Source organism: Thermobia domestica, chromosome 10, assembly GCF_964235325.1.
Source record: "Thermobia domestica chromosome 10, izTheDome1.hap1.1, whole genome shotgun sequence".
NCBI lineage: Eukaryota > Metazoa > Arthropoda > Insecta > Zygentoma > Lepismatidae > Thermobia > Thermobia domestica.
Window position 1 is genome coordinate 54,251,767 of NC_137463.1, and position 26,676 is coordinate 54,278,442.

The 26,676-nt window shown below is 34.6% G+C and overlaps 1 protein-coding gene across 1 annotated transcript in view; it reads left to right on the forward strand.

The window, feature by feature from the left end:
* LOC145662479 (uncharacterized) overlaps positions 1–26,676 on the forward strand; it is a 713,631-nt gene that overhangs the window by 521,341 nt on the left and 165,614 nt on the right. Inside the window, exon 3 of the mRNA XM_081728086.1 lies at positions 2,378–2,513. Coding sequence (XP_081584212.1) covers positions 2,378–2,513 — 136 coding nt within the window. The remainder of the gene's footprint in view (positions 1–2,377; positions 2,514–26,676) is intronic.

Sequence of the window (26,676 nt, forward strand, 5' to 3'; positions counted from 1 at the left end):
AAACATGAGAAGTGGAAGATAAATCCTATGGCGCTTGTAATTCGCAATAAATACTAAAAACACATTAATTTTCACAGTAAATTTATTACGTGAGGATGAAATAAACTACAATCAGCATTTACAGAGTTTCATATATATATTCTTTTGAAAAATGGTAGGTTATCTAAATAAAGGGTTTAGATTGTACCTAATATTTTACTATTATATTACCAAGGTTGAAAATTGTAATGGAAAAATATTAAGCTCAAAAGTGATATAATTTTGTTTAATAATTCTGTTGCGAACATTTAAATTCAAGTAAAGCTGTCTCTTAAATATATGGTTGACCTATGTATCTCCTTCACGAGAGACTCGGGTTCAATTCTCGTTGGGAGTTTATGTACGACCATCATATTTAAGTCATCAAATTACGACCGACTTCTGTTACGACTGCCCCGATCGCAAGTCTTTCGGGTAGAATCTTAACTACACATTATGATTTTCATCAATCACCTCGGCCAGCGATTTAGACTGCGGTTACAGTGAATCAGAATTCGTACAGAATGACGTATATCTATAATGTTAGTAACTAGTTATATATATATATATATATGTTATATATATATATATATATATATATATATATATATATATATATATATATATATATATATATATATATATATATATATATATATATATATATATATATAATATATATTCCTACTTATTATTACTGTTATGTTAGTAATAGTATTATTTCTGTTACTATTGTTACAGGTCATTGATAAATAACCTATCCGAACCTTTAAACCGGTCATAAATGCGGGTGATCGCCAGTCGTGTCAGTCGTAAATAGATGACTAACTGCAGTTTGGATCATTTCAGGTATTGTTTGGAAGGAAGGCAAAACCCGCCAATATAAGGAGCCTTCCGCCTTTCCTAAATCTGTCATTATTTTATATACACATATAAAGTATATAAGTAAAAAGTAATCTATATAAATAAAGATTAAATATTACAATTATGGGCTGAATTTGGATTTAAACGGCATCGGTAGTGTCACTTTTCATCTCAGCGACCTCGAAAACTATTTATACGAACCTAATATCGGTCATTTTCAATCATATTTGTACATCTCCCCCTCCTCTCCCCCTCCATATCCAAAGCAAGACGAATAAATTACACGTGGGAGACGTGGTGTTCACGACTAGAAGGCCCACCGCTCAGATTTAACACCTGTAATGCTCTGAGGCTGGGATAAGGAGGAGGTTTACAAGAGGAAATTTGGATGAACTGTAAGCAACAATATAGTCGATGTGATCAACGACTTTCCCATTTTGGGGGGGGAGGTAGGCGAACGTACCAGTTCGTTTAAGAAATGTGCTGAGAATGCTTGTGTCCAGATGGACTTATAACTTCAAATGCTGGTATTTCTAAATGAAATGATCAATGGAAGAAGGGCCTATCTCACAATTTTGTGATTTGGAGAAAAATGAAATTAAAGTAATGTTGATGTAGAAAAATCTAACAGTAAGTAACGTAGGTAGATACAAAACACTATTGCATATCCCACTAAACATTTAGTTCAATGAGTAACACTATACGACACTAGCTTACACTTCAACCAAAAAACTCATTTTTCATGGAGGAGTGGGATTGGCCCTTCTTCCACCAAATGTACTAGTTTCATAAAAACCTGTCTGTAAATAAAGAAATTACAATGATGTTTAAAAAAAATACTTCTATTTTGTATTTTTACGCAATAACCCTTGATTTATCTTTAAAAAATCCAAGTGTATGTTACATATAATTTCTTGTGGCAATATTGTTTCTGTAAATAGTCTCGATGTCACGTGTGCACTAGCTTCTTCCGTATTTACTCTTATACATTGCAGGAAACTTTTGAACTTATCACAGTGCAAACTGTCATAACATACAAACTGTCTGTTGTGATACTTTATTGATAGCTTGCGGGAGGCTGCAAATTTCGTCCATTTGTAAATGTTTTAGGCTTATGCTCTGTCTTTGGGGCACTGTGAGAAGTTCTGACAAATAAGAACAACACGAATCGATAAACTTCGGTAACCAATCACATATTGACAAACATCTAGTCTTATTTCTACGAATGAGCTCATTTATGGTTAAGTGGTTTGTGTACGTATATTTGGCATGGAAGACCATGGTTCGATTCCATATTAAGCTGTAAATCCACTTTTCATATAGCCTCGCTGCTGAAAGGGACGCTAAATCCAAAATCAAAACAAATCAATCAATCATTTGTACTGAAAGATTGGAATTTTAATTATACTTCAAGTAGTTTATTTATGTTACAAGTATGAAATTGTAAATGTGGAACTTGTTTTCTAATATTAAGTTTTCTTCATTCTACTTTCAGTTAGACCTGTCGAACGAAAACCAGGTCGTTTTGGACGATGTACAACTTCACTTATCGGGAAACTTCAGCTGCGAAGTATCAGCTGATGCACCGCATTTCAGCACAAAATTAGTGGAAGACCAGATGTTAGTAATTTGTAAGTATTCCTTTAATTAGATATGCATGTTAATTAAGAAGTTAGAACTTAAGTATCAGCTGTAACACTTAACATGTTTCGGTTATCATGTTTTGGATACCTCATAACTTATAAGTTTCTTGACGAGCATTATGCCTCGAAACAGGTTCTGGTCCAGTTACTATAACGTAGTTCAGTGGAATCATTATACTTTCGGGCGGGAATAGTGTGGCCAGTTCTTTTTCGTAGTTATTGAAGTGATGTATGGAAAACTCACAATTAAGTACTTGAAATTAAGGGGTAAATAAAGTGTCAAGATTATAGCATTCGAAGTATTTCCATAAATTTCCTGTTTGGCACAGAAATATCATATCACTGATATTAAGCTGTACATGGAGTATAGAGTGATCACATGAGAAATAATATAAGTTTCAGATTTCTAGATTTGCCAATCCGTTAGAAGCAGTCATTTAAGGTTTGTGTAAGGGACAAGTTTTGCCGATAGATGTCACTATAATCTTAATATCTCTCTCGTGTATTTTTTACCTTTCACGAAAATTCACGATTTCTCTTACAAATTTCAACGTAGAGACTTCAAATTTTTAGAGAAGGAACCTCATAACCAATCCGTGTCGATTTTTTATTCAGAATTTTTTTCATTGTTGAAATGGTTTGATTGCTAAAATGGATATCCAAACCTTTAACAATATAACTGTTTCAACAATGAAGAAAATTCTAAATAAAAAATCGGCACGGATTGTTGCCTTCGATAGGTTATGAAGTTCCTTCTCTAAACATCTGAAGTCTCTACGTTGAAGTTTGTAAGAGAAATCGTGAATATTCGTGAAAGGTAAAAAATACATGAGAGAGATACGAAGACTGTAGTGACATCTATCGGCAAAGCTTTCCCTTTACACCAACCTTAAATCAGTCGCACACTCCTTAATGCTCCGGTCAGAACGGGTGTTGCTGCCAAGTTTGCCGTGAAAGACTGCAACTACAACAAGATTCAGGGCCTAAGATCGAGCACTGTAAACTTGGCAGTAACAGCCGTGTCAACTAGTGCATTCTCATGCAAATTACAAGGTCAACACGTAGTGACTAATTCAAATGATTGCATTCAATGGACTGAATCAGCTAGACAGTTGAAACTAATGTATAATTTCTTCCATCGATAGTACTATATGCCATGAATGGCTTGTTCGTAATGGAGCGATGTATCAATGTCAGAATGGAAACTTTTGGGAATATCCTCGCACATAGAAAAAATGAGTAAATAGGCAAAAATAGACTATTTACTTGTAAATATCAACAATCTGTCCTGGAGTACTTAAAACATTAGCTATGGAATATTAAACAAAATTACACCATTATTAACACAAACATTTTATCAACTTCTATAGTAACGTGATTATAGCTCCCTTTTCTGACAGGGAATAAGATCCAAGGGCTATGTGGAGGTAAAGGCTCCCATTTTATTGATTTCTTCATTCATGAAGATGGTGTAGTTAAGCACTACGGTCAATTTTACTTACCTATATTGCCCTAGGTACACATTTTCAAGAGGTTGGTTGAATCCCTGAGTCACATTGGAATGATATTAGAATGGCAAAAAATATATCGTCCTCTCTGAGTATTGAACATGGGTCGCAAAGTTGGCAAGTAAACGACTTATGAGATACAGTTTTTTTTTTTTTTTTTTTTTTTTAAGAAATTCATCCCCAACCGGGATATTTGTTTTCAAGGTGTTATAATTAAACGTATTTAACAATCTACTTAATCATACACAACAAGAAACATCGAGAACGAGATAAAAGATGCTCTTCAATGCGATTTGAATCTATTCCGCCTTGCAACGTCAAACGTCGAGCATTCGGTTATTGCCACCAACAAGCTATCGTAGTTCGTTGTGAACTCCTAGCAACTGCAAATAATAGCAGAGAATCTACATTGCAAACAAGAATTTTAGTAATGGTCCAAAAAAATGCATCAGAAGATTGCGATCTTGACCAATGGGATCAGGTTTCGGATCAGGGACCACAAAATTTTTGAATGGCCTCTAAATCGAGTTTTCGTATTTTTTACTGAATAAGCACATCTTACTGAGTGAAGTGATAATTTAGGTTTGACTACATTATATGTAGTTCTCCAGACATGAAGCGTACAAGAGCATTTTTGATTGAATGAAATATAGTGGATTTTTGTGATCAGGAGCCACAAAAATTTTGAACGGCCACTAAATCGAGTTTTTTTATTTTCTTTTTGTTTAACGGGATAAGCACATCATACTGCGTTAAATGATAATTTAGATTTGGGTACATTATATGTAGTTCTCCATATATGTGGCCTACAAGAAAATTTTTGATTGAATGAAATATATTGAATTTTTTGGATCAGAGACCGCCAAAATTTTGAACGGTCCCTAAATTAAGTTTTCGTACACGGAACAAGTAGGTCATACTGAGCTAAGTGATAGTTTTGGTTTGGTTACACTATATGTAGTTTTCCAAATATAAGGCCTACAAGAAACTTTTTCCTGAAATATATTGGATCTTTCGATCCAAAAATAACCAGTGTTCTAACAACATGTTTTAAACATTTTTAGAAACGACTTTTGATCAGTCTCTAACATGTACAAATATGTTCTGAAGTGTATTACCAGTGAACAAAAGTGTCTTGAATGCCTCTTAACAGTGGTTAATTTTAACAGTGTTAATGCACATAAACGTCTAATGCAGGGATGCAAATAACCACTCGTCCACTTGCCCGGGACGAGTGGTTCATCGGTGCGGGCATGTGCTTCATATCATACCGAAGGTAAGTGAATGATTTCTATTGTGGGATGTAGGCTAGACAATTAATTGTCTAGCTTTTTTTCTTGAGCTAGTAAAATTTTTATTGCTTATTTGCATCCCTGGTCTAATGTGACCGATGAGTACCTGGTATAATGACACAGGATCAACTTTTAAGCAGTCCTACATGTATAACACTTATACATTATCATTTACACTTTTTGACCATATATTCGTTGGAGAGGGATTCACGAAGAACGAGTAGCGATTTTATGTACAATAATGCAGACGTAATGTACAACAGAAATTCAGGTGTATTTTGAACACGAATGCCAATTGCTAAAAACCACTGTAAGGATGCATCCTAGACTTTTTTCACTGATAGAGCACTTTAGAACACTTTAAGACATTGATTCTAGTATTATACTTTCCAATTCTACATATACATGTACACCCATGTCCAAAATTATTGCCGCATGTCTATGAATATGTTTTTGTAAGAATATAATTTGATAACGAATTCGCCCGGTATTTCTTATAATGTCAGTATGTGTATAAATCGGCAAAGACATGTATGTGGCATATTTCATGTTAAAAGAACAGTAAATAAGAACAATAAAACGAAAATAAAACTTTCTTCTCCATTTAGTAACATTTTGTTTTACTCACTCTAATTTTCGTATTTATAATCCTTTTCCTTTAAAGTTTACCACAAATATACATTTCCCGATTGTACACATAGTATCAGTGTTAAAAGTACCCTGGAAAATTATTATCGAACTATATTCTTAAACGAAGACAGTTATAGATATGCGACTATCAATTTGGACATGAGTGTACGTAATATAAGTATTTCCAGTTCGTCCTACACGTAGATCGCTGAAGTGTATGTGATCGCTCAAGAATACCTTTCAAATTTATATATAAGGTAGCTTATGCCAGCTTATAGTACAATGTGTAATGTTATTTAAATAGCTGTAAGTTCATTAATTATCGTAAGTGCCATTTTATTTTGTGTAACTATGGAACTCGATGGGGTAGGGGCTACAAACCTCTTGAATCCGCCTCTGCATATGTAGGCTATATATAATATTAGTATATATATATGTGAGCGAGGTAATAATATTGAGAGATAATATGTCAGCGTATATATATATGTCCACCTATCAGATGTTGATGTACTATAGAATATTGTCATGAAAATACTCGATTGATTGTTTCCGCATTAAAGCAAATATCACAATACCGTTATCATAGTAGATATCGGTAAACATTATGTAAACTGGATGTTTGACTTGAATGTCACACATATAGGAAGATATTAACACATACTCACTTCGGAACGCAATTGTGTTTGTTCTGCGTTACGTGTCAAACGATGAAATAATTAACAGGACCATAGCTCTGAACAGCTCAAACGGAAGTTCCCATCACTATAATGAACTATATATATATATATATATATATATATATATATGGCCGGCCTTGGTCATTCGATTACAGATCATTCCACTGAATAAAAACAACACGGATTTTACAAAAGCGAATTGGTAAACAATGCCTTGTAGAATCATATGCTCAATGACTGTGTTATCACATGTCACTGCTTTTTTTTCTAACTTCAATACACGATAACGTACTATAGATATTAACAGGTGTCATAATGAAAACACTTCTTTTTGTAAACAAGCATCCATATTGTCATTGTTATTTGCTGAAAAAAAGTTATCTCAACCATTGTTTTTAAGCAAATAAAGGACCATTGTTATGTAAATTTGTGGGTTTTACATCAATTTTAAGTGTTTTCTATACATGTTGATGATATAGAATGGTTGTAGAATGGTCATGATTTTTGATCATTGGTGCATTAAGACATTTTCACCTTGAAAGAATAAAAGATATTAGAAAGAGGGATGGGACTTACTTTTTGTTGTAAAATTTTTTTGTCTACATATTAGATAATTCAAAGCTTAATCGGGATAATTTTATTTATTCCCAGGGAGAGAAATAATCCCTCAAAATATCATCAAGCCCAATTGTATATTCTGTGATAGTTTAAGTCAGACTAGCCGCTTAACTTAAAACCACGAATTATTACATTATTTTGGTTTTGCCCTAAAATTATGAACACGAATATATTCGTGCAAAGAAAAAAAGATCTAAATGTTAATTTAAACGACGAATCCTTACGTTCGCCATACGCAGCTGAGTGTATGGGTGTTCGCTAGATGTCGGTAAGATTCATTTAACTATTTTTTGCTAATATTTTGCATTGAAGGCCAATGCCTATTGACAAAATGACTAAATTGAAATAGCATATTTGCATTGTACCGAGAATTCATTTGTTTGTTATTTCTCTTTGAAATAATGGTATTTTTTGCAAAACAGAATGCAATAATTCGTGTTAGATTGATTGGAATATTGACTTATATTGAGCTCATTTTTCCCCACTGAAGTCCTGTCAAGATGGAAAGTGAAAGTGACTTCGATTTAGAAGTTAGCGGTTCCGACACTTCAACCACATCGTATGCCAGCAGTTCGTCTAGCAATGAAAGCGAAGATAGTGGATAGAAGTGGACTTAACATGTCGATTGCCGCCGCCACCTCCACGGTTTCCGTTCACAGAGAATCCAGGTATCCAAATGGGAGGAACGTACATATTCGGGATTTTAATATTTTTTGCAGGAAAATTTAAATCTCAATTTTGATCAGCTTGAAATTCAAGTAAATTCAACGAACTGCATAAAATATTTTAAAAGATTCGTTGCAGCTTCTTGTACACAAAAAATGTTCAAAAAATTAAGACTAACAAAAAGATTCATTTGCTTTTATTACGAACGAATATATTCGTGATTTTAAAATAGGTGATTTTCAAGTGCCAAATTCGGGCCTAAATTTTGGACAGTTTTAGTAATGTTTGCTTCCACATACCTCTACCTTCAACGTAAAATAGAAATAACAAATAAAAAAAATATAAAATTTGGAACGACTTTTGCGAAAAAAAATAAGTTAAGCGGCTAGAGAAGAAATGTGTGTGTGAAATTATTCAATAAAACATTTCAAACGGAAGCAATAATAATTTCCTTAAAATGTTTAAAGTAGATCTATTTATCAAAGCCTAAATTGCTGTGCGTAATTCTACACGCACTATGTTCCGTGTGTTATATTTCTCTTAAGGAATAATGTACAGAAGTTTGATGTAATAATCTCTCTGTTCCACGTTCCACGTCCTTGAATGATTGCCATACATTATTTTTAGTTCGCCATATTTATCTTATAGGGGAACCACAAAACTCAGGAATTTCTGCACAAGATTAGCAATGTTTCACGTAACTATCATTTTTTGTTGCCCTTATACCAAATCTTCCTTTCAGTTTAACGCCCCACAATTATACCTGCCAAGGTAAGTGAAACGAATTTTTACTTCAAATGAGTCATGATGTAAGAATTGGTGGAATGATAAAATGGGGTAGAAATAGGAGTAGAGTTTCGAGAAAACCCACTGACACGATGTTGTCCACCACAAACTTATCTGGCAGGGGATCGAACCAGATATCCCACACACCAGAGGTAAGCGCTCTAGCCCAGAGCAAGCGTGCACCTTGTCATATGCAAAGTCGGGCGATATGGATATTGAGTGGTTTTCAAAAGACTATATCTCTGTTATCTTAACTACACAAGAGACGGGAGATGGTGCAGTAAAATGTACAAAATGAATGCGAACAATTGGTTAAGCGGTATTACAGGAACTTCAGTGCCAGACATACATACTATTTTTCAAGTGGTTGTATCTCTGATATTTGAGGTGCACAAAACTCATGATATGATGTACAAATCTCCCTGGCCTAGATTGATACATGTTTTTCTAAACACTTTCGAACATTGTTACAGGTGGGAAAACTATATTCATGATTTTCAGGTGTAACTGGAAAGCGATCAGCCGCAATGTTCGCCAAGCACCTCTAAAAAATTAAATGAAAATCTTTAATGTCCATTGATTACGTCATTTAGTGTAAAAAAGATGAAAAGTTATGAAATAATTCGTGAGGAAACAGAAGAACTCCAATAAAACCAATGAACATAATGTTTCCCACGTTAATGGCATGCTAATATTACTTTATATTTGACATTACCGAATGGGGTGTTACTATACATGACCTGTTCCTCGATCGGAAACAGCACCACACGCCACTGCTATTTAGTGTGAAATATGTAGCGTCTGTGAAGTTTGGTAAATTTAAATTAAAATTATATTACATCATTGTCTTATCATCATCATCATCATCATCATCATCATAGGTATTCTGTTATTATTGGGAGGTCATTTGCTGCAATTGTGAAGCTTCCATGCTCCACCGTCTTCCGCTAACCTCTTTGTCTTCACATACGATATTTCTGTTTTGATATTGTCTATTAATTGTAGTCTCCATCGCTCCTCCTTTTCTTTTCTGCCACCATACCCTCTAGCACTTCCGTCATGACACGGTTCCTTCTTATCCAGTGTCTCAACCACTTGCTCTTCCTCTTCTTAATAATATCTAAAATTGTTCTTCTCTCCCTCACTATTTCCAACATCATCTCATTCACTTTCTTCTCAACTTAGCCAATTCGCTCCATTCTTCTCCACATCCACATTTGGAAAGCTTCCAGTCTTTTCTCATCATTTTTGTGTAATATCCATGTTTCTGACCTATACAGTATAACACTCCACACGAATCATTTTATGAGTCTTTTCTTAACTCTTTATTTAAGGTCTCACAAAATAGTATTTTCTTCCTCCTAAAGGCTTCTTTCGCCATTCCTATGCTTGCTTTTATTTCACGTTCATACTTCATATCATTACTAATAATACTACCCAGGTATCAAAAACTAGTCAACTGTTTAAATTGTTTCCCTCCTACTTTTAAATTTGAGACCGAGCCCTTCGTTCCAATCACCATGACTTTTGTCTTTCTAAAATTTATTTTCAACCCATATACTTCGCAGCCTTTCCTTAAGTTTTCTAACATCTAATTTATTTTCTGTTCTGATTCTGCAACTATGCTATATCATCTGCAAAACGTATATACCTAATCACCCTACCTCCTACTGAAATGCCTCCCAGCCCCCGCCAAGTGAACTTTGTGGTGAACAAACACCGTGTGTAGGGGTTTTCTTGGGATTCTCCCGTTTCCTCCCACTTTCTTCATTCCACAATTTCATTCATTACTCATCATCACCGTCTCCTTTAGCCTACCGACATAACCGTGGGACGTAAAAGTCAAAGATTTCATTTCATTTTTTTTTTCTACTGAAATGGCGTGTTGAAGTAGTGGTTAATTCATAACTGCATAGTTTATTTTTATCAGTAATTTGCTCATCCCTTACTTGCTCTTCGGCATTCACTGATATATGGACATTTGCTCCGGGGACTCGAACGCAACACAACTGAAATAACTTCGAATAATAGCGAAAAATTGAAACAAATTTTGATTCGAATTACGAACGCAAAATCTTTTTTCCTTTTTTCTTTTCTTTTTCTTTCTTTTTTTCTTTTTTTTCTTTTGTATTTCGTGCGTGTTTTTGTTTAGTTTTTCCTGCTCATCCATGCACTTCGTCTTTCAGTAGGTTGTCAGAAACTGGAGTATCTCGTGTATAATGCGATGCTGTTTCCGAATGGGAAACAGGTTGTGAATAGCAACACAACCTTCGGCATTGTCAAACACCAGGTAATATAAGCATGCGTCTATCATGTGAAACATTATGTTCATAGGTTTCACGAAGTTTTACCGTTTTCCTTCACATTATCATTTCACGATTTTTAAAATTATCATTCATCTTCCTTAGTCTAAATGACATAATCCTGGGATGTTAAAGACTTTGTTTCATTTTTACATATCCTCGGCCCATACTGCGGCTGAGCGATTTTAAGTAACACCTGTAAGACACAAAAATAATGTTTCCACTTGCAAAGGTGTCCAAGTTTCTACGACTGTTATGTTGTGAATATTATAACAAAGGGTAAATTGAAAATTTCACGTCTTATTTCGTTAAACATTTCCTCTGTTACACAGCAGTTTTTTTTTTTTGAATTCTATTGGAAATTCTATCAAATGTAGTTGCGTTCAACAAGTAGTTTGTATCTTTTAAATCATATCTCTTACAATCAAATTAGTAGTTCAATATTTATCCATTTGCTACCCTCTTTATGTCTTCTATGTTCCAATCCCTGCTTTGCTAAAGAAAACCTCTGGCGATAGTCATACACACTTTTTTCTGTCTCTGTTTACATCTTCATTATTTTCAACTATCTCATAGTCTACTTGACCAGAGACGTACGTACATAGGCACTTATTTCGAGAGTTCAAATCTTTTCGGGTTGTCGAAGTTCAACATTAGGATAAATTATATTAAATTTTGTAAAATTATTCCTAAAATAGACTAGGAGGCACGGTGGCTCAGAGGTAGAGTACATACCAGTGTCTCAACCACTTGCTCTTCCTCTTCTTAATAATATCTAAAATTGTTCTTCTCTCCCTCACTATTTCCAACATCCTCTCATTTACTTTCTTCCCTGATTCAATTCTTTGCCAAATAAATTTGTGGTGAACAACATCGTGCCTGTGGGTTTTCCTGTTTCATCCCACATTTCATTAGACTAGTTCTTCCATGATAATTCATTTACCTTCATAATCTGTCTTCAATAGTCTACAGGGCATAAACGTCGGACGTTAAACTGAAAAAAAATTCCATTACATTTGATTTCATAAAATAGAGTAAATTTGCAGCAATTCGGGATTTTAGAGGGGTTGAACCACAGGAGTCATCCCTTGCATACGTCGTTGTACTTGACCATCAATCCTTGTGTAATCGAATGGACTATTCTGGGACTATTCATGACTACCCACTATTTACACATAAAATAATTATTGAATTCTGAGACATATAACTACCCACTATTTACATAAAAAATAATCACTGAATTCTGAGACATATGACTATCCACTATTTACACAAAAAATAATCACTGAATTCTGAGACATATGACTATCCACTATTTACACAAAAAATAATCACTGAATTCTGAGACATATGACTATCCACTATTTACACAAAAAATAATCACTGAATTCTGAGACATATGACTATCCACTATTTACACAAAAAATAATCACTGAATTCTGAGACATATGACTACCCACTATTTACACAAAAAATAATCACTGAATTCTGAGACATATGACTACCCACTATTTACACAAAAAATAATCACTGAATTCTGAGACATATGACTACCCACTATTTACATAAAAAAATAATCACTGAATTCTGAGACATATGACTACCCACTATTTACACAAAAAATAATCACTGAATTCTGAGACATATGACTATCCACTATTTACACAAAAAATAATCACTGAATTCTGAGACATATGACTATCCACTATTTACACAAAAAATAATCACTAAATTCTGAGACATATGACTACCCACTATTTACACAAAAAATAATCACTGAATTCTGAGTCATGCCAAACGTCTTTTAAGTAATAAAATGAATATGACTAATACGTCAATTTATCACTTGATAAACAACAGTTAACCGTTTCATAGAATTATGGTGACTACTTAGATAATGCCTGGTTTAACATTTTATTTTCATTTTAAATTCTGTAACGGGAGTGGTAGGTCTACTATTTAAAATAATATAACATATAATAAGCACGAATGAGCAGAATTATAGTTTTAATGAAAAATGCTTTTAAATTTTAAGAATGTCTCATTTCATCAGAAAGTGAAAAATATCAGGTGAACAGTGTTATTTTAGAAATAGACAGAGTTATTGTACAAAACCAATTTCACGGTTCAGTAACCACAAACTTTCTCAATGGTGGAAGCATAAACAAACTTTCGTAAACACGGAAATATATGTACATAAAAACCAAGTATTAGAAAGTTCAGTTTTTCAGTCTGACCAGAGGTTGCTGTCCGTGTAGCTCGAGCAGTTCAAAAGTGCTGTCCGTTATCTCAGTTTACAAAGATGAGATAAACTCATAGGATCTATAGTTGGCTAGACTTTTTAGGTCACAACACAGTCATACTGTAAGACAACGCCAAGAAGGACCAGTTTACGTCAGTCTCCAGTCCCAAAGAAGTAAGGTCCTAAGGACGGTGGCCACTGTCTACGAATCACGGACACCAGAAGCCAGAGACCCTCAACGAACCATCGATGATAAGACAGAAAAAGGAGTGAGGAGATGCTTTTCCACGGGTTCAAGCCCAGCGCCTCGTCTCGAAACACGATGACAATTAAGTTCGATAGTGCTCGATTAGTGTGAAAATAAGTGGTGCTACCATACCAGTTTCAAAGTCCACTGCTGCGTTCGTGAGAGTAAGTAAATCAAAAATTCACGTTCTCTTAATTTCCAAATTGAGGAAAAGGAAAGTCAAGATTTTTATTAATTTTCCCACACAGCCGTGCATTGGCAAAAATAATTAAATAGATAAAATAAAATTAAATTAAATCAATTCTGATCTAGTTTTGAAGCTAACCTTTAGGTATTATAACTTATTTCCGTCAATACTGCCTGACCTTAAGGTCAAAGTGCGGATTGTCCTTTCAGTTTCCTTTACTACTATCTTAAAATTCCTGATCTCCTATTATTTCATCATTCATCATCATTTCTTTTTGTAATAAAACTTAAAATCCCAAACTCTTATTTTTATTCATTACAAATAAGAGTAGGGCGTATTCTGATGCTCCGTATTTGAATATTATTATTAAATAGATATATAATAATTCGACGTGACAGGTAGATACTAGTAATTCTACCACTAAGAGGTATTTTATAACTACATATAAGAATAAAACAAAATTTAGCGAATCAAAAGAACACAATTTCTCTTGATTTGTCTTTTTTTTTTTTTTTTTGGTTCCTGTGCAAGATGAAATTTCCGAACGCGTGAACTTAAGACTCGCTACGTCTAATCAGTTCCCTTGTGGCCTTATTTGCACAGGTTTAACTAACAATATGGAAACCAAACCCTTTCCGATTTTTACAAAAAAAAATATGATACAATATCGCATACAACGTTATACCAAAAAGGATGAACGATGCAAGATGCGCTCAATTACAGTATGCCCAATAGACTGGTACGAATAGGTCAAACGAACAGTTTTGTCTATAACGTAACTCGTTATACACAGGTCCTCAGTCATAATTATAGCTAGATTATATTAATGAAATCACTTAAAACAGTTTATGTTGCGTTTAGCGTTCCTCGCTTTTATTGTGGCACACACTTATTGAAATAAATACACACCTTCCTGATTATGCGTATATCCCTTTCATAATGGTTCCTGAATTACATTGTTTATTTACAAAACGTTGCTATGACAACGTAAAGACAAAAACTCATCACAAATCATCAGATTAAATCAATTTTTATTCTCTTTCCTTGTTCGTATTTTTATTTTCTTATTCAAACTGGTTAGTGCATATTTTAAAATCATACATTGCCCAAAAATATAAGAAACGATATTGATGTTGAAATACAAGATGTCGTTGCATCATGTCGCCCGAACTATGGGACTTTGTTTTATTGGGTTTACAATTAAAAGAAAAGAATTCTGGATCGTTAGGAAAAATCACTTAAGATATTGCTCAATTGGTTATAACTAATTCAAAACTCTGTTTTCGTTCATAGTAATCAGTGGCGTAACTAACGGGCCCGCAGTGCTAGCGAAAGAGGGGGAACTAGGTAAAGCTAACCCCTGCCCAACCCGTAGCCTTGTTTGTTGAAAAATCAATAAGACAATAAAAGAAGGTCTCAAAAATAAATGTAAATTATTAGCTTGAAAATGTAATCTCTTCCATAATTTATGTATTCAATAATGTGTTGTGCAATTGATAACATACGTATAAAGAGCATGGAGCTGATTCACCTACGGCAAGGAAACCGTGTTAGACATGGAGTTGATGGACACAAGTGGTGGTGATAAATAATGGTTCTCTGAGCACAGCGATGATGTCAAAAAACGGGCCCGAAGATTAAATGATAGATTTACAAACAACAACAACAAAAGAAATTAATCTTTGATGTTTCTTGTCTTGATCCTCGCCAATTTACTGATTTACTAAATGAAGGTATTCCAGCAGATGCTTTGCGGGAGATAGCTGAAAAATATTTAGCCGAGCATGAAAATTTGAAATCTGAATTGTTGAATTTTGTTAAAATTTTTGGAATGCTCCAGAAAACTCTGCTATACTAGTGTGATAAAGGAAATAATAAAGGGTGTACTGATATACAACCCGAGTAGATGTTGCAAAATGCGACACTTCTACTGAGTGTAGTGCCTCGGAGGGCAAATGTGATTCTGATAAATGCATTGGCTCTTTTTCAGAAGGCCAGTCTTATATAAGATGTGCAACAAAAACCATTCGTGTAAGCAGTGTTACTTGTGTTGCTGCAGGTTGCTACTAAGATATAACATACATGTTTCCACTTTCCAAACACTGTTTACCATGGGCGTCTCTGGCGGGGGGACGAGGGGGACGCGTCCCCCCAATATTTTGAAGTACAAAATATTCCATATTTTATTCTAATTTAATTTATTTACTAACGACCGTATTTGGAATATAATATTCAGGCTGTGAAACGATTATAACAGAATTCGGAGTTCTCAGGGGGTCGGTGAAAGTAACAAAAGGAATCAAAGATAACACATAGCTTGGGTTAAGTAGTACCATTTAAATAGCTTTCTTATATCCCCCCCCCAAAAAAAATTACATGCCAGAGACGCCAGTGCTGTTTACTGTATACAAATATTTGGTAACTCAATTACTCAAGTACCGTGTGAGAATCATTCAGTTATCTTAAATTAATTAAAACTCGTACGCGTTCGTCTTTGCCAAATCATATTCTGGAATAATTTATGCTTATGGCCATTGAAAAGAAAGAATGCTCTGCAAAAAATATCCAATGATGAAATTATCGATGAAATTGGGAAATCTTCTTTTGTCTTTAGAAAAATTCTGCTGTAAAAGTAGGTTTGATAATTGAACTTCATTATTCACGTATTTTATAAGAATTGCAAAACACCTCAAAGACATGACTGATAATGTTATCACCTCTATGTTGTCAATAAGTATGCAAATTTTTACATCTAAAGTTCGTCGTGTTCGTTCCGTTTTTCTTTCTTGATTTTGAGAGAGTGGTTCCTAACTGCCGTTAGTAGAAAAAAAATATTTTTGGGCTGTAATGCTAACATATTATAGTAATGTTCCAATTTAGCTATAGTGTTTAAGAAGTCAACAAGAAATCATTCCTTATCAAACTCAGGGTGCTTTATCAGAAGTGTTTTAAAACCTATTCTTTAAACTTTCTGTTTTCAAATGTTACTTTCTTGTTTCTCATCTCCATAACTGGATGGTTACTCAATTTCATTATTATATATCATGTAAAGAAATCTACAAAGATAGATTATTACTTTACGCAATAAAACTAAGTTTATTATACAGTAATTTATTCACTCATTTGCTTGTACCCTTCATGAAAATTAAATTTCTCATAATTTTGAAGATGGAATTGTATCATATTCAGATCTTTTCTGTATAAACAGTCGGTACTTTGAAGGCATATGTACGATTCATTCAAAGATTTTCAGAGAGTAGAAAGTAAAGAAGCCAAGTAATACTTAGCTATATATACGCAAACACAACTTTACATTTCGTGGGGGCAGAGGTTTAGGCATTCAAGGTATAATTCCTAAAAGGACAGTCCAGACTTCAGACTAACTCGGTATTCATCAAGGCCCTTATGCATCATTCTCCGGGTGGGCCCTTGTACTCCCAGTCCACCTCTGCCTATGGCCTCTTACCTCTGAAACCCTCGATTCTACGGAATTTCAAGTTTCTCTTCCTGTTTCAACTATCCAAAAGATAAGATTTTGTATTTCAAGAGATGCTCATTTAAATTACATGGGAATTTTAAAATCCCCCTATATACCTCTTAAAAACTAAAAAAAAAAAAATCACTTTTGGAAAACTTCCTGTGGGTTAGTCCAGGAAGGCTACAATCATTCCAAATTTCATCATTCTAATCCTGCCGGAAGTGGTTAAAACATTTTGGGGTGGAGGAGATATCCTACATAAATAACATGGGAAAGATTTTCAAGTTCCCCATAGGACCACTCTAAATTCGGAAATTTTTATTTTTGGTTATTTACTTGAGTAAAGCTAACAGAAACTTACAAGTGTACCGAATTTCCAGTTTTTGTTCCAATTCGAAGTACTAAAATATGAGATTATAGGTAAAAAAAAAAAAAAAAAAGATCCATTTAAATTGAATGGAGAATTTCTTCATTTCCCCTTTACGGCTTCTAAAAATTTAAAAATATCCAATTTTGGCAATTTTTCTGTTTGTTACTTTTGAAGATCTATAATCATATCAAATTTCAACTTTCCACGTTAACCGGAAATACCCCTTTATTTTATGTCATTCTGTTCATGTAGTTTTATATAATAGTTAGGCTTTATATCAGAGAAGATTGTCGAAAAACGGTTGCCCAAGCACATAAGCAGAAAAAAGCAATAAATAAATAAATAAATATCAAGCTAGAAATTAATATATTAGTGGAAATCAAGCAAACAAGTGAAACGAAGACTTCGATTGATTTCAAGTGACGCAGTTTCTAGCGTTACATATATTTAATATTCTCTCTTAACGTGTTTTCTCCTAATATGTTTGAACAAACCGGAGGAAAAGTTGTGGCTGGCATTTTTCGATATAAATCATCAGTGGCGTATATATCCCGAATTTCGGGGGGTGTCTAGACCCCCGAAGTTTTCTGAGTGACAAAAATAATTTAAGTTATTATTTATATATTTTTGAAAGTTTATAGTAAACTCATGACCTCTATACCTAGCTGCCACCAGGTTTTTTCTTCTAGATCCGTCACTGTAAATCGTGGATAACATGACCAACGTATTTTTAAAGTAGGAATTAATCAAACTCTTAGTACGACACTAACTAACCACTGACATGACAGCCCTTATGGGCATGAACAGCTCCAACGCCATCTATTGGCGACCATCTGGACTACGTCACTAATACTGTCAGCGCACTGTGTCGTCTGTCTCTAAGAGATGTATGAGGAGCCTTCTAGACATAGTAGACGTCTTTTATTCACATGACTTGAATACACTTCGCATCATGATGCTGGGTTAACCCCGAAAATTTGGAAACACTGGCCGGGAATCAAACCCGAACCAAGCGGGCGTGAATCCAATGTTCTAACCAATAAATATATGTGTCCTTAATACGGCACTTATCACAGTGAATAAGGTCTCCGAATACGTTCGTCTACGTTTATAGTATGAACAGAACATGTTTAATAGCAACATAGGAAAGGATATTTATATTCGTACTTTGAAGAAGCAAAATGTATGCCTATGCAGAAAAACGTTTTATTTTTTTCCCCCCTCGAAACTAAGTTTGTGTTTCTGAGTTTGCCTTACATATTCCGGCTTGTTGATTATTTACATTCTTTCGGGAATTCACGAGAAAGTTTGTTCTTTCAACCTTCCACACACACACACACACACGCATACATTCGAAGTGTAGAGAAATTCTTTAGGGAATTGGAAGAAAAGATGGTTCGAGCCTTGAAATATTAAAACATTCACCAGAAACAACTTTTCAATCAGTTAGGAATCTGCAATGAAATTCTTACAGAATGCGAAAACAAATTTGAAAGATTGAAACTTTCACCATGTCAACACGTGCTGAAATATGATCATGTCAAGAATGAAATATAGATAATCTGATTACACAAACTATATACACTTGTAATATTTCAAAGAACGAATGATTATTATATTTGAAGTGTTAAAGAAAAGACTTTGTATAATTTTAGTATAGATAAGAAATTGTATTTATTTCGCAATTACAGCGAATGAATAACTGTAGTAGTTCAAATGTTGATTGATTATAGTTTTATGCTCCCTTAAAGTACCAAGGCTATATAAGACAGGATCATCTCCTTGAAATGATATCCGAAACGTTGCTTTGTTTTCATTGGAGGCAAGCATTACACTCCCGTCTCTTATCTAGTGACTAGTGGAACTATCTTTAATGCCAAATGTTCCGGGTTCGATTTCCGGCGGCAGAGCATTGAATGCACTTCAATCGATCAAAACCCAGTTTAAAGTGTAAGCCTTGTACTATTAGCATTGATACTGACAAAAGATATAAGTACAAGTTAATCAAGCTAAGTAAGGAGCATATCCATCGAGATTTGAACCCGGAAATTACAGATACACACAAAAATCATAAACTGTCATAATGGTCACAAAGCTGGTAGAGATAGTGATAAGAGTTGTAAACTTCCTTTAAAGTTTAGCCTTGTTCGAACCAAGCAATCAACCAATCTATTTTTTTTTCAGAGTTTTCCTTACTTTAAGCGGACAAATGACGGGATAGTTCCTTGAATTACAACATAGCCATTCTTCTTCACCTTTTCTTTTCATTGTTGTTGTTACTATTGCGGTTTAATATAAATACGCCTTGTCGGTTGTTTCTAGAACTTCGCTAAATAAATAAAAGAATATGTCCAAAAAGTGTTTGCACTGAATGCTTCTACGTAAGGGGAACAGGTGTAGAGTGATCTTAATGGACATTGACACTGCTGAGGGATTTCAGTATATCCCCTGGTACAGTTGCCTCTAAACCTTTGTGGATTGTAGACAGCTCCCGGTGTGAGCAGCTGTTTTATCATGCAATCCAGAATCAAGACGCTCCGCACGATGGAACAGCTATGTAGGATAAAGTTTTGTGTGATACTGAAAGATTAAGTATCCATTTGCCCCAAAGGTGATCGCTGATACCTGGATTCTCCATCACGATAATGCACTGAGTCACACGTCGTCGAAATTTTCTGGCGAAGCAAAACATGGCTACCTCAGCCTCCTCATCGTTTAGACTTGGAGTCGTCTGATTGTTTCTCTTGATCAAATCAAGCATACCCTGAAAGGATATCATTGTAGCGCAGGTTGCTTGTGAAATGTGAAGATGATTCTGGCTGTACTATTTCAAGGATTGAACCAAGTGTAGAAGATACGCTCACAACGGTATATTTAAGGTACATGTAAAAGAATCTAATATTGAAGATTTTTAACCCATTGTTACATATATTTGCAATAATCATTTTCTATCTTTGAGGGTAGTATCGATACTTTTCAAAGACGATATAGTTGAACCAAGTGTGTAATCAAGTGAACCTCCGCCATTTTCTGCTATATTTGGCTTTTCAGAACGAAGTTCGCTACTTTTAATTTCAATAACTTTCAAAATTGCCTCATCATGCTTGCTTAACACTAAAAATTTGACACCAGCAAACTAACCCGAATTAATCACACCGAGAATTAAAGAAGCTACATTAAATTCCGTTTCTAATTGGCATACAAATGAAAAACAAACATTATTGGTAGTCTAAATACTTGATTGAGGATAAATATCAATTCAAGGTAAATACTAGAAATCATGTTTTATTACAAAAAACGCAAGTTTATGCCTCTAAAGCCAAAGGAAACATTATTAATGGAAGCGAATGATTATGAATGAATTGGTAGAATGACAATGTGCAAGAAAGCGAGAGAGCTCCGTTAAAATTTGTAGACAGTATATTGTTCACCATAAACTCTAACGGAGCGTTCTGCCGTTGATGCACCATGTTACTCCAAGTTATTTTTATGTTAGGCTAAATGCAAGAGAAAAGTTTTATTAATATATGTTTCGAGAAAGATCCCTCTCTCCTTTTTATAACTTCCTGAAAGTGCGAAAAATGTTTTTCGAAGACCCACAACTTGAAAAATGTAGGACTTTTATCGAATGTATCTTCTACCTGTAGGCTACGGTAGCAAGTTAAAAATCTACCTTTGGGTCCGGGCTGTCGATGGGAGGGCACATTCTCCCATCGTAGCGTGGTGGAGGAAGTTAGAAGCCATAGATGATGTACCAAGACAACTGCGAAAATTCATATTACTAGTTTACACATCACTTTGTATACAAAAAAAAAAAAAAAAAAAAAGTTTCATTATTCCCGATAATACTCTTAGGATATATAGGGTGTTTCAAAACAACACCGACAACATTTGGGAGGTGATTCCTGACACCGAGATAAGACAAAAAGTATAGACCAACCTGGGTGCACAAATGCTTCCTTTCGGAGTTATAGGCTGCCGAAAATATGAAAAAAAAAAATGAACTTTAAACGTCCATAGTTCCAAAACTATGGAACCTACCGTAGTCGGGTGAATACTTCACTTAGGAACTAATATGTGTCCTATGTAAAAATACATGTTTCAAAATCCTAAGGCACTCACGCAATAATTTTTATAGAGATAGTTTGGCTACGGGCATATAATCTGAAGTACTTACCAATTCCCTCTATAAAAATTGTTGCCCGAGTATCTTAGGATTCTAAAACATGAATTTTTGGATAGGGCACATATTAGTTCCTAATTGAAGTCTTGATCCGACTACGGTGGGTATCATAGTTTGTGAAGCTATGGAGCTTTAAAGTTCATTTTTGTTTCATGTTTTCGGCAGCTTATAACTCCAAAAGAAAGCATTTTTGGACCCAGGTTGGTTTATACTTTTTGTCTTATCTTGGTGTCAGGAATCACCTCTCAAACGTTGTCGGTGTTGTTTTGAAACAGCCTGTATAGTAAATTAAATACGATGATAAAGATATAACTAATGAAATAAAAAGTGCGATTAGACGGAAGACAAAACCTCGAGAAAACCCAAGCAGACAATGTTGCTCTCTCGTAGATCATGCAGGGTTTCAACAACGAGGGGAAGGGCCTCAAACTCTCAAGTTCATATTGTTTCAGGAATTTTATATACAGTACCTTATTATTGTAAATTTTTATTCCTATATAATATCTTGTTCAAGGGTTTTACGTATATGCCATTGATAGTCATTAGGGGGTTAAGGCTCCTTATAACTTACGGTTGTTTGTTGGTATGCCTGTATGAATGTAAAAGTGGACTCAAATCAACTTCCTCCAAAATGATCTCGTCCCCCCATGTTTTAGTGTTCTGTCGAAATCTACTGCATTCTACATACAATTTCACATACATTTCCTCTGACAGAAGCAATTAGTTCATAGAAAGTAGAGTCCTGTACTCATTTTTTTTTAATAATATAATCAATAGACAGAGGCAAAGTGTGAAGAAAATATGAAAAGTCCAAGAAGTAAAAAAAAAAAAAAAAAAAAAAAAAAAAATGACATTACTTCTAAGGATGAAGTATATATGTGTAAATCATCTTACATTTATACGTACGCATTCATTGATCTTTAAAAGACATATTACTAGTAAATTTGTGTCATTTATTTCAATAATAAGAGCTTTTGAAAACTAATTTTTAAAGGCCAAAGAAATGCAAACTAGAATACTTTGTTAACCAAAAACTACGATGACAAAACTATGTGGTTCTCGTGTGGAATCATACATTTTTCCACCGCTCAGTCAACGATAGGATGTGGCCAGTGATTCCCGAAGAAAATTTTCTAGAGGGGACACCTCTACGGTTGTTATATTACATCTGGTATTTCAGGTATTTAATATACGTGGTTTGCTATATTACGTATACATTTTCGTGAGCCAAAGGGGACACGGCCCCACCGTGCCACCTCTTTGGGCGCCCATGGATGTGGCGAAAGAAATCTAGAATACATAAAGTGAAGAATGCATGTTGCATCGCCCGATTATCAGGGAAGTTCTTCCTTCCCAAGAAGTGCTCAAAATATCAGAAGGGTCAGTGGGAGAGATATCAGAAGAATACATTGGATGAGGATGAGTTTAATACTTTAATTCATGGAGAATCTGCAATGTCCTTTGAGCGCATTTGCGCGTGCACTGTCATGCAACATGACACCATGTGTTTTTGACAATTTTCGAATGCTTGCAGGGAATGTTGTGGTGCACTTCATGGTGTGTAGTGTTGCAACGATCCATAGTGATGTTTCCGTTTCGACGGATTCATCACTATGTTAACCTGAGATTTTGTGTTTATTTTATAATAACTTACTGTAAACGATGGATGCATTACAAAACTGATTATTATTTTTTTTACTAAAACATTATGAGAATAATGGAAATATATTGTAAACTTCAGTGGCGATTTCTTATACCTAGTGTCAGGCACATAAACAAGAATTCATTTGGGGGAGGATCCAAATTCAATTTGAGAATAAATTATATTATTTTTTTGTAAAAATCACCCTTAAAATTAGAATAAATTTACAGAAAAGTCTGCATTTCTGGGGAGGTACCTTATCCCCATGATCCATTTTCTGCGTACGTCTAGTATAATTACTACAAACTACTTCCTCATAACTTCTGTCTACTTAAAGTGGTTTTATTTCCCAAATTTTAGCCCATTTATCAAGTAAATTTCTTCTGAAACAAGCAATGTTTAAATGTAAAAAGATTTTAAGAAATTTTTTAAATGTATCGTTTATTTTTATAAGATGTAATGTTGTATATAAAACAGAAAAAATATATTTTCACTTTTTTAAATGCAATTGCATTCCCGTCACCAGATGGGCGGGCCACAACAGGTAACATCTTCTCTTCGGACAGTGATATCATTTAACTATGGTAAAAAGAATTTATTTCTGAAGTCCATTAAATTTTTTATCAATATAACCTCTTAAGATATCTAATCAGTCAAAAGACATATTTTTAGTTCTACCTGGCTATCAATTTCTGTTTTCTTAAGGGGATATTACTAAGAAACTGTTTAGTGGTCTTTACATATAACTTCCTTCTGTGAGCAATCAATGTTCAGAAGTAAGGAGATCTTAAGGAAATCTTAAAGTAAACAATTTATGGTTAGGGAAGTGGTGTAAATATTTTGAAGATTAAATGCAATAATGTTTACAGGATTGTGTTTTATGAATATTCATTTGCAGCGTCATCTGATTTACTTATTAACAGTATAAATTCAATTCTGTATATTATACAGTGTGTGCAGGAAATAGGTATTTTTTTCTTTCGATTACTGTATATCAGCCATAGGGATATAAAGTAACCACTAGAGGCACTATCTATGTGATTTCAGCTATTAGCACCTTGTCAACTGAACGGTCATTTGTTTCCCACTTGAATGGCAAAAATAGTCGCTTGTTGATTCAACGTGTTAGTGATATTATCGAGGGAAACGACATTCATGACTAGAACTCACTTAGAACATGTCAATTATTTAAAAACACAATATTACAAATGGATTAATCCTATTGAGTCTTCCACTTTCTTAGGTAAATTATAGACGTTCAGTCAAGCACCTATTACGTCTAGACTATTTATCGTAGGATCATGGTTTATACCTCGTTTTGTTTGGAATAAAGCAGTATTTTCAACTGTACCAATCAAATTTCCCTAACATGTACCTTTGACAACAAAAGTCCCACCCAAAGTGGGAAAAAGTATTTTTGTTTTAAGTCTCCGTTTTCCGCAAATTTCTCCCTTCCAATACACGAGACGGACGTGCAAATGTTACCAAAAGAACTTCCGAACAAAACAAAATATGAACCATGATATTGGAGTAAATAGACTTGGTTCTAAAATTTATTTACATTTTTTTCCTGACCCATTTTTTCCCAATAACTACTAATCTATTGTTATTCAATAAGCTCTAATGTCAAGACTCTTTATCGTAGGATCATAGTTTGTACCTCATTGTGTTTGTAATGAAGCAATGTTTCCAACTGTATCACTCAAATTTCAGTATTATGTACCAGAAATGGAAAAATCCGGTCAAAATGGGAAAAGGTATTTTTTATCAGGACAAAAATAACTTTTTGGCGAGTTTGTCCCCTAGGTACATGCTAGTACCACGTGAATTATACAGTTTGAAACGTTGCTTTATTACATACAAAATGAGGTACAAACTAGGGATGGCCAGATCCGGATATTTTTGGATCCGGATATCCGGATCCACTTGGGTCCGGATATCCGGTATCCGGATATCCGGACACTAGATCCGGATCCGAGATTTCGGATCTTTGATCCGGATCCGAAAATCCGGATCTTGGATCCGGATCCGAAAAAACGGATCTTGGATCCGGATCCGAAAAAACGGATCTTGGATCCGGATCCGAAAAAACGGATCTTGGATCCGGATCCGAAAAAACGGATCTTAGATCCGGATCCGAAAAAACGGATCTTGGATCCGGATCCGAAATTTCGGATCTTAGATCCGGATCCGAATAACCGGATCTTGGATCCGGATCCGAATAACCGGATCTTGGATCCGGATCCGAATAACCGGATCTTGGATTCGGATTCGAAACTCCGTGTCAGAAAATTCGGGTGTTCCGAATCCGCAAAATTTTCGAAATTATTGACAAAGTGATTTTCATTCCTATGCTTAAAATAAGATTTTAAGACACTTTTGGTATCTGATCGTGTGACAGCCTTGCGTTCCCTTCATTCTGTTGATATTTGGTTTTCGTGCCTTAATATGTCACAATTACTCCAAATTTGATTGAGTAAAACTGTCGAGTTAGGTGAGAGCAATCTCATTGTCAGATTAGATTCTAGTAGAAATACTTGACCGAAAAGGTAGTAAATCTTTTTTAAAGCTGTCGTCCTGGTGGAAATTTGTCCTTTGTTTTCTGTAACACTAGTAAAATGCTGGGATGAAACCTTAGTCTCAAGCCCAAGCTTCTTCATTAGACTCTGGCTGCTTACTTTTCTAATTCTTTCTGAGTTATTGTGGTCACTGAATGAGGCCATTTCCTAGTCGTGATGGGCTAGTCCATTGCTAATAGAACAGCCCATAAAATATAGATCAAATCAAATTAAGGAGCAACTTCCTTTTCTTGCTCTTGATGGGCATTTTTTTTCTTTCTTTAAAAATACGTTTCTCTGTGACCGTACCACTCCAGTTAGAATTAAGAATTGTAGTAGAGATGAAGTTCTAAATGGCAATTAATGTATCAAAATCAATGTATTAATGTACTGTATGTGTATACAAAATACCATATGGAGCCTCGAGCAGTAACACGTATCTTTGTAATTAGTAATCCACTACTATTAACTCTGCATAGGTTGTATAAGGAGCTATATCATTCATGTAAACACATAGGCGAATGCAGTTGGAGGGCGAAAAGTCGTTTGCCCCTACCCAGCGCCACCATTAACAGTGTACTTTAGTAGTAATTTGTGGCAATTTCAGATCATCTAAGTAATTTTTCACTGCTAGCATCCCCAACCGCCCCCTAAGAATCCATCCGCCCCCTCCAAGAGTCCGTTCTGGATTCGCCCCTGCGCAAACATAATTTTATACAACTCATTCAAGAGTACATTTTGGTAGCTTTTTAAAATTTTTATCT